Raw genomic sequence first — 13,253 nt, forward strand, 5'->3', positions numbered from 1 at the left:
TACTTTATTAGTTTCTGTAATCAAACCCATGTAGATAAGACCTTACATATTTAATACAGTGGGTTACCCCTGTACAAATGGAAAAAAAATTAAGTTTAGCGTGTCTAGACCAATATGGCTGTTAATTTCTGTGCCATGCCAACTCAACAAAGTAAACTAGTATACTTTTTCCAAAGTTGACAGCACAGCTAAAGTTTCCAAAAGTTTAAATTATATATATACGTATATATATATATATATATATATATATTTATATAAAAAGAACAATAATAGCAATATGTTATGCATCAATAGCAGCAACAGCTTTAGAGAAAAAAATTCTAATTCTGCTTTTATGTTTAAAAAGCCTGGACATTTAGAGGAACAGAAATGACCTATAGACAGAGTATTTGGGAGAAAATGTCATGTTTAAGACCATGCTTCCTCCTTACCCTCACCTGAGAGTAGAAAAGATTTCTTGGCTATCTCAGATACTGTTAGTGGTTGCTTTCCCAGTATCCAATTCCTAAACCATAATCCTCAAATTTACCCAACATTGATCATGTTTTAGATCTAGAAGCTGGATCCTGACTGATGACTGCAATAACAGTGGCCCCATTCTCCATGCTAGTGATTGTTTCAACCATGAAAACCCTTTTAAAAAAAAAAATTATAAAGAAAACAAAATGTATTGCTTACAATTTCAGAGGCTGGGAAGTCCAAAGTCCAGGGAAACATTTGGTGAAGGACTTGGTGGTGGTGACAATGACCCAGGGGTCTCACAAGGCAGAAAATGGTGGAGCAGAGATAGTTCCCCATGTGCTCTCCTTTTAAAGCCCTCAGAGCCATGCCCCTGTCTACTGTTATTAATCCATTCACTACTGCAGTCCTATGATCTAATTATCTCTTCAAGGCCCCACCTTTCAATTACCATAATAGGATTTTCCATTCTCAACAGTTACAGTAGGGATTAAGCTACTAATACAGAAACTTGTGGGATGTAATCTATGTCATTCTCAGGCATGAGAATTCTGCAAAATAAGATGTGAATGGACAGTTTTCCTCACTTTTAAGAAGAGATACGAACATAAGATGGCCTCCTTTCTGCCTTTGGAAGTGTTGCATCTGGATAAGATGCTTGCTACTGCTGAGGCCCTCTTGCCCCTAGCCTGAGGAAGTGGCAGAGTCAAAAAAAGAGTCAAGAGAATCACAGAGAAATGAAGCCAGATACTCCTTGCTGGGAGCTGTCTTATCTCTGAACTTTGTTTTACCTGGTATTATAAATTGCATTATAATTTAAGGTATTTGAATCTGGTTCTTTTGTGTCCTGCAGCCAAATGCACCCTAACTGGTACCCTGGCTGAGGGGTGAAAGGAACATGAAGAGAAGTGAAGAGAGAAGAGACAGCCACAGTGCCTGGAACAAGGGGACTGGCTTCAGGGGCCCCTATGATTGGAAGGTGCTCAGCATCTTCAGTTCACTCAGACTCCTCCCAGGTAAGCCCCACACATGTCCTGAACCCAGGCTGTGCCAGTCTTTCCCATAAACATGTGGTGAGAAAGTACCTTACACTGCAGCAGCAGGAAACAATGTTAAACATGTTAAAACAGGCATGGTTATACAAGTAAGTGAGACAGATTTTTAAATCTGTTGGCATTTCTGGAACTAACAGAAGCCAATTAGTATAGAATGTTGGGTTTAGTTAATATTTAGCACTACAGGGTAGGGCTACCTCAACTTACCACCTTGTCCTTCTCTGTTAAGGTTATTGCACTCTTTCAGTGCGATTCTAAAAGCCATTCCCAAGTGCAGCAGGGTCCAGCAAGTGTAGCCCTCCTTGACAGCAAACTAGTCACCAGAAACCTGAAGACATTCCCCAAGCTCTACCCTAGTATCATTCTTGTGGATTTTGGCTGCTTTCTATTTTTCTTACTTGCAATCTGCCACCTTCCACTTGCTCGTCTGTTGTTGACACTTGTCCATCTCCTGACAATACCTTTGCATCCTGAAACAGGCCTCAGGTGACCCCACCATTTGCCTCCCTTCCTGGGTAGATAGACACAGACCAGCACGACTGTTATCCTGAGTCTCTTCCTGGATACCTGATCAAAACAGATAAGGGTCATCGAAAGGCCGTTTCCCCAATTTGCCTAATCTTCTAGCTATGGCAGCCTTTGAAGATGATGTAGAGGAGAGGTTTGGCAGCTGGCGCTGGGAGAAAGATGGGATGGGATAGTGGTAAGGTCAAACGGTTTGTATGGGAAGGGGAATCTAACTGATGGAAGACGGAAGAGTGAAAGCCGGGGGCGGGTAGGAGGGGGAGAAGAAATGAAAGATGCTTTAAGGGAAATCGATGACATCTGTGAGCACACCTTAGGCTATGTCTACAGGAGGACTGTGCGATTAGGCTGTCTGGGTGTGTATTATGGCTCCTTTACTTATACCTGGTAGACCTTGGGCAAGATACTTATCATCAAGTCTCAATTTCCTCATCCATAAATTGGGATAATAATGTAACTACTTCATAGGGGTATTGGGAGAATCAAATGAGATAACAGAAGTAAAGCATTTAGAACAATGCACACCACAGCGAAGGATTCAATAAATGTTAGTTTTATCATTATTATTACTCTTATATACTTGTGATAGAAATATCATTTCTATGCTACCAATTTCTAAAATTATATAAAGAGGCTTAGATACTATTGACTGGCTAATGGAGCATTTCTATCTTTTATAAAATTATGAACTAAAAATACTATTCATATCATATTGGCCCAAATAAATTTGCTATGGCAACACCACCCGGGTCCCTTAGAGTTTACTTTCTTCCCTTTGCCATTTGTACATTTCTGGCTTCAGCATCTGCCTGCTATTTTCCACTTCTCTGGTACACATGAGTGTGGACTATTAGGAGACGACTGGGCTCTTTTTGAGTGTAACATGTTAATCTCATTAAAAATTCTAGTAAAGAAAAAGATGGGTATTTAATAACCTTTTGTAAGAGTCGTTAAATTATAAAAAGACTACCATTTGTAGTAATGGGTATCACATTTGGCAGGAATTATTAAAATTTACAGATTAACCCTAAATTTCTTTTGTTTTTCTATTAAAGTATCTTTCAGTTACAGGCCCATTATTCTCCAAATGTAACTTGCAAACACGCCTGGAATAATGGGGAGTTGGCTCTAGTGTCATATAGTATTTTGCATGGGTAGTAATTGGATTTTAGGAATACTTAAAATGTGGAGAGGCACTATAAATAAACGTGTATAATTAAAGTCTACATTTATTTGATAGCTACTTCAGTATTTTTTTCCCTGTAAAAAGAATTTTCATTTTGCCAAGACCCAACGAAGAGTTAAGTCAGAGGTAAAGATTCTGGACATTGGATTAAGTGAGGAGTCAGGAGCCACCATCTTCTGCAGGTGGGCAGCCACCAGAGCTACCTTGACAGTACAGCAATCAGTCTCCTCGTCACTTGGAGAACTCAGAATCAGTTGATACGGGCACCAACCAGGGACTGTACTTGTATGAAATGATTTAGAAAATGGATGACAGGAGACCTTTCCAATTTGTGATTTGGTAGAAAATAGGGCTTCAGTTTCTATCTGTCTGACCTCTGAGACATCTCTGCAGGTACTGAAAATACTAGTGCTGACTACAGCAAGTCTTTGAAAAACTCTTTCCCTCTGGCCAAATGGTACAAGTAGAATTTGTTTTCCATATTCTTTTATATTTACTTGTGCAACTCTAAGCACCTTATAGCATTAAGTTAAATGCTTTTTGAAGCCCACGTTAGAAGAATATGGACCCATTGTAATGTGTAATGTGTGTGTTTCTAGTCCACTGTGAACCCATGGCCAGTACTGAAGATATGGACACACCTCAGCTTGCCAGGGATGCTGTGATGTGGGTGAGCAGGACTCTGTTATAGGCTGACTTGTATTGCTCCAAAATTCATGTATTGAAGTCCTAACCCCTAGGTCCTGTGAATGTGATTGTATTTTGAGATAGGGTCTTTCAAGAGGTAATGAAGTTAAAATGAGGTTATTAGGCTGGACCCTAATCCAATGAAACTGGTGTCCTTATGAGAAGAGGAAATTTGGACACAGACAGGTACAGAAGAAAGACTGTGTGAAGACACAAGGAGAAGGCAGTCATCTACAAGCCAAGAAGAGAGCCCTCGGAAGGACCCAACCTTGCCTTTACCTTGATCTTGATCACCCTCCAGACCGTGAGAAAATAAATTTCTGTTGTGTAAGCCACCCAATACTTTGCTATGGCAGCCCGAGCCAAGTAATCCAAGCTCTGTAGTAGAGGCTATTAAACCTCTTTATTTTATTTTTTTTCCTTTTTTTGTCTTTTTTACTGACCGGTAACGGGATTGCAACCCTCGGTGTTTCGCCCGCACCGTGCTCAGCCAGTGAGCGGGAACCGGTCTCCACATGGGATCCAAACCCTCAGCGGGAGCGCCGCCGTGCTCCCAAGCGGCACACTCTCCAGTGTGCCGCTGGGCCAGCCCTAAACCTCTTTAGATAGACAATGCCCACGCTCAGTGAAGGCTGTCCCCACCACTAAGACCACGGGCTCCATCCACCCCTTGGGAGAAATCAGCCTGAGGAAAGAAGTTTGGTGAGTTCCAGTTAGTTCAAGGGCCCTTAGAGGAGGGGAGGGGAGAGGGCGATGTGTGAAAGGAAGGGCTAATTTTTTAATAGAAAATTCTCTTTTGCTTTCTTATTACAAAAGCTTTGCATGTTCATTGTAAAAATATTAAGAAATACGGATGAAGAAAAGAGGGCGATGTGTGAAAGGAAGGGCTAATTTTTTAATAGAAAATTCTCTTTTGTTTTCTTATTACAAAAGCTTTGCATGTTCATTGTAAAAATATTAAGAAATACGGATGAAGAAAATGAAGAAATAAAATGTAACTGTGATCTCACCACTTGAGGTAACTGTTCATACATTGCTGTAAATCTTTCCAGACCTTTCCCTATAAACACAAATTTATATACATAATACATGTATATAAATATGTACAAGCAAAAATGGAATAATTTATTTTTGTGGTCATCTTTCCATGTCAATAATTTTCTAATTTATAGCATCATTTCTAATGTCTGATATTGTTTTGTTATATTGACTATATCCTAGAAATGGAATTGGTGGGTGGAATGTGTCTAGGCTTAGGCATATATAGAGGCATTTGATATATTTTGCCAAATCGCCCTCCAGAAAGGATGTACTCATTACTACTCAGTGAGCCTATTTTGAGTGCACATAAAGCTCTGTCACTGGTAACTCTTGAATCAGCTGCTCAAGGGCTTTCAGCCAAATGCCTAGGGAGGAGAATGTGGAAACTAGAGGACACTGGAAACCTGTGCCACAAGTGACTCAGGATGCTGCAAGTGGTTTGATGGAGGCATTTCCACTGTTGATGGAGGAAGCATTTTCTACCCCAGCACAGAGACAGGTGGAGGGGAGTGTGGTGGGACTGGCATATCCTGCAACTTAGATGGGACCTGCAAGCTTTGCCAGGAGGGGTCTGTCTACTTGGACAGCACAGCAGCCCTGGGCTTGTCGAGAATGAAGAATTGCGAAGAGGGGAGTAGTGTCACTCATGGAGTGTGGAAGGGATATCCCTGAGGATGTCTCAGTATGTTGGGAGCAACTCGTGGGCTGAGCTTCCAGGGCTTTAACTGCAGGGCGCTTGAGATCCCTGTGATTATGACCCCCGGTTGTTAATTTTATCCCTTGGGCTTTCAGGGCCTGGGAAATTACAGGTTATTCTAGGGACAGAATAGAAGGACTGATAGCCTTTGCAGTTTTTACGCATTAATGGAAGATGCTATTTGATTTTGGTTCTTTGCCCAGTATAAGAGATCCCAGGGGGCATATTTGAAAGGAAAGCTAAGCTAATCTCAAATGAAAAATAAAATATGTTATTTTATAAACATGAAAATTATGTGGCACTCCATAAAATGTGTTGGCAAGTAAACATCTGCTACATAACATTATAAATAAAATTGGTTAATTCCTCTTGGGAGAAGAACTTGAATTTCACTTCTCATTGGGAGACCTTGAAAGAACTTTCAACAGGACTCTAAGGCCAGAAAGCTACGGTCACCCTTCTTACTGTGTTGCAGGTATTCACAGAGCACCTGCTGTGCTTGTATACATCAGACCGACCGTCACGTTGATCTTGATATGCACCTTGTCTGAGAAATAAATATGTTGTAGATACGAGTGAAGAATGAACAAAATCTTACTTGACTTCTTTGAACTGTAGATTTAGCTGCCAAAGTTACTTCCAAAAGTAAACTTAGGTTTTGTGCATTTGCCCATGGCAATGAATAAATTTTCAATAACACAAACGATTCTTTCCCTGGGGTTGTTTCCTTCTATCTTCAAGGGGTACCATGGAGAATGAATTACTTCATAATCTCACTCACTATAGCCTGTCAAATTAAAAATGATTACAGAAAAACAGGGCTTACCGTCTATCACTGGTTTTGGCTGAGAACTTTTGAGGCGCAGTGAGGGCCGGAAACGGGTTCGGTCGTTGAAGCTCCAGCTCTTCTGCACTTTAGTGGGGCTGCCCTCGGCTGTGATGTCGGTGCTCGGGGACCTCCTGTCACCTACTGAGGCTTGTCTGCTCTTAATACTCTGGCCCCTTGGGCTAGCCATACGCACTCGCTCCTTAAAACTTAGCTTCTGACTGTGGAGAACAGAGGTATGGTTATTCCATTTCAAGCATTTTCTCCCTTTCTACATGGGTGAATAATTTGATGAAACATATATTTCAATAGACAAAATGTTTTAAGCAAGTAGGAGCATAGCAAAGTACTTTTTCCTTATTGAAATTTTGAATTTTTTTAATCTCTATGTTTTCATTCCTTTGAGAGCAATCTCTTTCTACAGGTACACACACTTACTGGATTCATCACAGAAAGAACTGAGACCAAGTACAGCAGTTTGTCCTCAACTATACTGGAGATAACCAAGAACTGGTTTGGAATTCACTTTAAAAACAGTTCGGTGATTTTAGCTTTAACCTCAACTTTTGAGATTAAAAAAAAAGTTATTTTTTATTTGGGAGCATATCTATTTGTAACTTCTCAACATTTTACAGAAAACAGGGATGACAGTTACATAGATACCTGCATTCAGCATGCATTTTATATTCCAGGCAAGATTGCGATATCCATAAATTCATGCAATCTCACAGCAGTTGGTAGCACTGCATCCATAATATTAAACATCCAACACTTAGCGTTACACTTCTTTTATGCTTACATTCATTCTTGTGAGGCAAAAACTACACAAGGTGGAACAACCTCAACATATAATGAATGTGATGACTGATTAACAGAATGAGATGTTATGTTCAATAACACAATTTCCTGCTATGTAAACAGGTTATCGATTTGCTGTGGCAGCTACTGGTAAATTATAGTTCAGACATTCAGTTCTCTGATGCTGGCTAAGATTGAATTGTTGTGGGCCGATAAAGGAAGCATTAAAAACAACAAAATCTAAAGGCATCTCCACACTTTCTTAAGTAAGAGATGTGGTGTGATGTTCTGGGAAGGGCAGGTTGGAATCAGAGAGAGATGGGTTTTGAGGTCCACATCTCTGACATGGAGATAAAAGTAGCAATAGACCTAAGGGAATTTGGGGGGAATCAGATGAACTGTAAGAAGCTTTGTGTACCTGTTTTGTTTGTTTTCTTGTTTCATTTATAAAGCACTTGTACTATTCATTAGAAGGTGACACTGTTATCACTGTGAGAGGCTCAGGACTCTGCAGGGCCTGAAAAAATGATGGAGCAATGGGTCTGCAGGGGAGTCACTGGTGCAGCTACTCTGAGTCATGCTGCAGCCTTTGTGGAATATGAAGGCAGTGTTCTCATGGATAAGGATTATCTGAGACGAAGGGAAGGCCTTGTCTTTTTCACTTACCGCAATGTCCACTGTCCCCAACTGCAGCATGCCAACAGCAAATGTGTTTAGTGGATATGTGTTTTGTAGCTAACAAGAAACAGTAACATTTATTTTTCCATGCCTAGTTGCTTAACAAATGATATTCTAAAAAGGCACCACATTTTATGTGTGTTTACATGAATACAAATCAAATCATGAGCTATGGTGGTCAGAGAGTTTTGGTAACAATAAACGAGTTGACCATGCAACTGACAGCTCCTTTCTGAAATGCAGACACAGCTAAGTCTGGCATGACCAGCTGAAGGCACATGCAAAGAACAGGCTGGGCAGTTTTGTGATGAGGTCAGGTGGGTTCAAGAGTTCTTTACAACAGTCCCAACAGTCAAACGATTTATCCGTATTAGACAAGTGTGTGGTTGAATGATAGATTACATTAAACAAGAGCAACGATAACACCATAAAACTGCATCTTTTTATTCTCAGGCTAGGTTCTCCATGTCATCCAAAAGCCTTCAATTATTTAAACAAACGTGTCAAAGGGACAGTGCCCCAAATGTCTACTGTTTATAAGGTTTTTTTTTTTTTAATTGTAAACATGTCAAATCTCTTTTTGTTTTCAACACACCTGTCCCATAATTTAAATTCATAAAATGTCTACTGTTTATAAGGTTTTTTTTTAAAAATTGTAAACATGTCAAATCTCTTTTTGTTTTCAACACACCTGTCCCATAATTTAAATTCATGATGATCTGGTTCAGAAAGCATATGCTTACTTTTACACCTTTATTAAGATTAATGAATGGCTCAAGTTGACATAGTTATCATTAGAAGTGTCCTCACTATACTCGATTTTATCTATTACCTTTTCTGGAACTTAACAGATGAGAATTACTATAAAAGGCTGGGTTTAGTTAACATCAGATTATTTTCTCAAACTTTCAAGGTATGTCTCTTTCCTATGCCAACTAAATGAACAAGAAACTGATAAAACACCATAAAACCATTAAATATGACCTTTGTTATTTTCTTTATCAAAAATTTCAATTACTAAAAAAGTAAAAAATATCTGAAATTAAAGTGTCAGCATCAAATCCATCATGGTTTATTTACAATAACAAAATATTTTCAAAATTTCTCCTATGGAAATATTTTTAATAACTGACCCATGAAACATTTTGACACTACTTATATGAATGAAAAGTGAGAATAACATTCTCTGAATCTCAGTACCATTTGCAGCACTTAAAGTTGATATAAATGTATTCTGAGCACCATTTCCCTTTTGTCCTTCTAAACTACATGAATGTTTGCTAATGTTTAATACTATATATAATTTATTTAAGTTTATTTCTTTTATTGTAACATAGTTGATTGCACATATCTGTGGAGTACAGAGCTGAATATCAATATCTGTGTGCAATACGCGGTGCTCAAATCAGGATAATTAGCATATTCAACATTATGCAATGTAATCTTTCTTTGGGCCCTTAAGAATTATTTAAAAACAATCTCAGCATATTACACACTAAATTAGAAAAAAAAAATCTAGTATTTTCACTTTCTTTTGACCTAATAGTATAAAGTTAAGAATAAGATCCTAATCCAGAACATTTTAACCAGGCAAATTTTCTTTTTCCAGGCAAAGATCTGTTCCTGTGTCCTCCTACAAAAAGCTCACTTTTAGTAGTTTTTCTACTTTGTTTCCCCTTTGGAAATCAATAGAGCATCTTGATTAAACTGATTAGGTGGTTGTTATTGAAAACGCACATTGATTGAAAATATAGACTCTTCATTGGTACATTAAAATTTTCGTTATTTTCCTGATTTTTTTTGTGACATCTATGAACATGACTTTTGAGAAAGGTTTATGTAACAGTGTTCTTAGGAAGAATGCCAAAGATTATCCCTAGGAGACCAACAAGGAGTTCTCTCTTTGGAGAAAGTAACCAAAAGGTCACTGTGGTCACTGATTGGAGCATCTTTCTTAGTATGCAGCCCCAAAGTCCCAGCTGAGGACCCTGCTGGTGGGCAGAAGGGAGGCCTGCACAACCTTCTGTAAGGGAATTCTTTTCTCTCTAGGACCCTGGTGGCCTAGCATGCAGTCTGCTACTGGATGTTCCCTGCCAGGGAACTGTGTGGCATCCTCATAACCCCACGGTAATCCTCTAGGATTTAGAATGCTGTAGTTATTGTTATACTTAATTAAGGTTTGAGCCCTTCATAAGATAAGCATTCTACAAATTCTCGCCTCAGGCACAATATGGCAAGTGAGCCATGACAATCCAGTGCGTGCATCAGCTCAGCAGTGATCCAACCACAAGGGGGCGCCAAGGGGCTGACTGCTAGCACTATGCGAGACCCTGCCTATTTGTCCCAGTGGTGCGGAGTATCAAAGCAGGCAACAGGCAACAAGAAAAATGACAAGCGGGTTGAAAACCTCATTCAAGAAGTCCCTAGGAAGAGTGAGTCTCTGAACAGGGCTCAGGTGGGGTGGCGGTGTAACTTGGTCATGCACCTGAGGTTAGTCGGCATTCTCAAATCTCATGTTAATAGCTGGGATGCTGGGTACCTCTGCTTCCGTGAGGTGTACACTCTGAAGAGCTTCTGCTTATTATTACAGAACTTACTAGGAGTGAGGGAAATAGAGCAGCACATTATTAAGCATTTCACCACCAGGAAAGTGCTTAGGGATTTTTTTCTTTTTGTAAAAACAAAGCCTTCTGGCTTTCTTGTTTTTCATATATAAGTACACAGACTATTTAAGCAGTGGGTACTATGTAGTTTAATTGTGCTGCTTGAAATATATCCAAGGCTCTTAATGGTTAGGTTGAAATAATTAGATATGAAATAGGCATTACAAATGACGGTAGTCTATGTATTAAGATCTGTTTAATATGAAAATAAGAATATAAATATTTTAGAACATTGCAACCCCTGTGATAAATATCAATGCAACATAGTATGAATGACTGAGGGATAAAGTATTTGAGAACTTTTAAGAATAAATATTTATAGATATCAATGAAGTAGATAATGTTAATTGCTTTGAAATTTTAAAACGTTTAAGTTCTTGATTTGTGGGAAACATCTGCAGTTATAGTTAATGCAGGTAACCAATTGTCTAAGAATAAATATTTATAGATATCAATGAAGTAGATAATGTTAATTGCTTTGAAATTTTAAAATGTTTAAGTTCTTGATTTGTGGGAAACATCTGCAGTTATAGTTAATGCAGGTAACCAATTGTCAGAAGGTATGTTCAAAAACAATAAAAACAGAAGAAAGATTCTAGGTTGCTAGTCTGTAAAAAAAATTAAAAAGTTCATTTTTTAAGTGCTATGATGTGTTTTTTAAATACTAAATCCTTTCCCTCTATTAATAAATGTGAACAGAAGGAGAGACCATTTTGAAAAGATTATTTCTGAAACAATCTAACATTTTGCCAATAATGACAAAAGCTGACTATGCTGGAAAAAAATAGTCTAGTCTTCATGTGTTTAGTTAAACACCACATGCATATCATTCATTGCATACTGAAGAAAGAAGATGTAAATAATGAAAAATAAATGTGGGAGAAATATAAGAATACACAATCTTTTTCACCAGTGTTCTAGAGTTCTCTCCCAAAAGCCACACTGCCTCAGAACCCAGTAAAGCCAACCAACCACATAGGAGCAGTTTAGACAAAGCACTCAAGGGGTCATATGAGAATAGCATTTGTGCCTTAACTTTTAAGACATGCGTCTTTATAACAGTCTCACAGGTACCTGTTAAAGCAACTTTAGATAGTCTACTGTCTAAGAAGTCTGAGAGTGTTCTAGCAATGCTTTATAACCTGAAATTAGGGCAGCTTAAATATGAAGCAGGCCTATAGCCAACCATTGTTAATTAGGAAGATGGGGTAAGCAGAGGCAGTGAGACTTATAGGTAACCCCCAAACCTCAGATGGTATGATCTGTACTTATAGCTACAAAAACTTAGGTGTAAAGAAGTAAAAGCCTTCTTGTACCCACTGTGATGACTAACTGATCGCTATTTGATGACCTGGTCAAGGAGGAAGGGAAGAAGGGAGATGAGAATACTGGGTTAATCTGGCCAGATGGGTTCACAGGCAAATTTTCTTCTCTGAAAATGATAATTTATACCAAAACAGAGAAAAACTGTCCAATTTAAAAAATGAGTTGCAAAAATTACTTAATGGGATGATGATTACTATTTTTTATTTTTTAAAAGATAGCTGGTAACCCCTTAACTTAACCCTTGACTTAGTGTTGTCAGCACCACACTCTCCCAAGTGAGCTAACTGGTCATTCCTATATAGGGATGTGAACCCGTGGCCTTGGTGTTATAAGCACCGCACTCTCCTGAGTGAGCCACAGGCTGGTCTCTCTTAATGGGATGATTAAATAGATTAAAATAAATAAACACATTTACTACCCACATATATGAGATTAAACTGTTTTACTGGAAAGACAGAGAAAGATAAATGAGTAATTAAATTATGCTAAAAATTGTGCTAAAGAAGTTGTATTTATGGTCTAAGTGGAGGAAAACAGAGCAGGCTCAGTAATTTGTACCTGACCTTATACCAAAGAGAGCCAAAGAAATATTATTTTATTTATCTCTCTTTTTTTTTCTCAGCTGGCTGTTATGGAGATCTGAACACTTGACCTTGGTACTCTAACCAACTGAGCTAACCAATCAGCCCAGAAACATTATTTTAACTATTGCTCTGTTGAGCTAATATATATATATATATATATATGTTTTGCTTTATACTTACTTTTAACTTCTGCACTGAAAAAGAAAAGGAAGGTAAAAACGATGACAGATTAGTTTACAGTGACTTCATCTTTGCCCTTAAATTAGTCTTTGCTCTTGGGGGCAGAAAGGGAGAGAAAGACAGGAAAACATTGAAGCAGGATGGTGAATGGCGATGAGGACACCTCGGTCTGGCTAACAAGGGCTCCGTAAACCTGGACACAGTGCCGTCAACGCATTAGCTTGTAAACACTGACAGGCAACAGTTAAGATACACTAAAAAAAAGAAAAAAAAAAATCCCACAATTCCATTCTTAAAATCAAGCACAAAATCCGACAATGGGATACATCCAAGTTTCTGTGTGTGTCCCCGTCTAATCTGGAGGTGGCCACATGGTGTGACTCACATGCAGCGAAATAGACAGACACCTGCCCTGCACAGAACTCCGGCTCCACTGCACTGCAACCAGCATCCCCTGCTTGCTGGTACAGAGATGCTCTGCAGGTAGGAAGTGGGAGCTGCAGCTTAGTTGAGCTAATATAAAAAAGCTCTTCCTTCAGAATCCCATA

At 38.8% G+C, this 13,253-nt stretch overlaps 1 protein-coding gene and 1 long non-coding RNA gene across 3 annotated transcripts in view; both read right to left on the reverse strand.

Annotated features, from left to right (window-relative positions):
• The window catches only part of LOC103596435, a 976-nt gene extending 893 nt beyond the window's left edge, over window positions 1-83 (reverse strand). The window contains exon 1 of the long non-coding RNA XR_551047.1: window positions 42-83. This is a non-coding gene — a long non-coding RNA (uncharacterized LOC103596435). The remainder of the gene's footprint in view (window positions 1-41) is intronic.
• The window catches only part of KCNQ5 (potassium voltage-gated channel, KQT-like subfamily, member 5), a 69,017-nt gene extending 59,987 nt beyond the window's left edge, over window positions 1-9,030 (reverse strand). The window contains exons 1-3 of one of the 2 annotated variants that reach the window (XM_008580064.1): window positions 8,644-9,030; window positions 7,941-8,547; window positions 6,477-6,697 (exon numbers count right to left, since the gene is read on the reverse strand). In XM_008580064.1, the coding sequence (XP_008578286.1) occupies window positions 6,477-6,666 (190 nt within the window). In that variant the 5' untranslated portion in view covers window positions 6,667-6,697; window positions 7,941-8,547; window positions 8,644-9,030. Of the gene's footprint in view, window positions 1-6,476; window positions 7,759-7,940; window positions 8,548-8,643 lie in introns of those variants that run through there. The other variant, XM_008580063.1, reaches the window with a different exon arrangement.
• Between the last annotated feature and the right edge of the window lie 4,223 nt (window positions 9,031-13,253).

This window comes from Galeopterus variegatus, unplaced genomic scaffold (genome assembly GCF_000696425.1).
Source record: "Galeopterus variegatus unplaced genomic scaffold, G_variegatus-3.0.2 Scaffold2010, whole genome shotgun sequence".
NCBI lineage: Eukaryota > Metazoa > Chordata > Mammalia > Dermoptera > Cynocephalidae > Galeopterus > Galeopterus variegatus.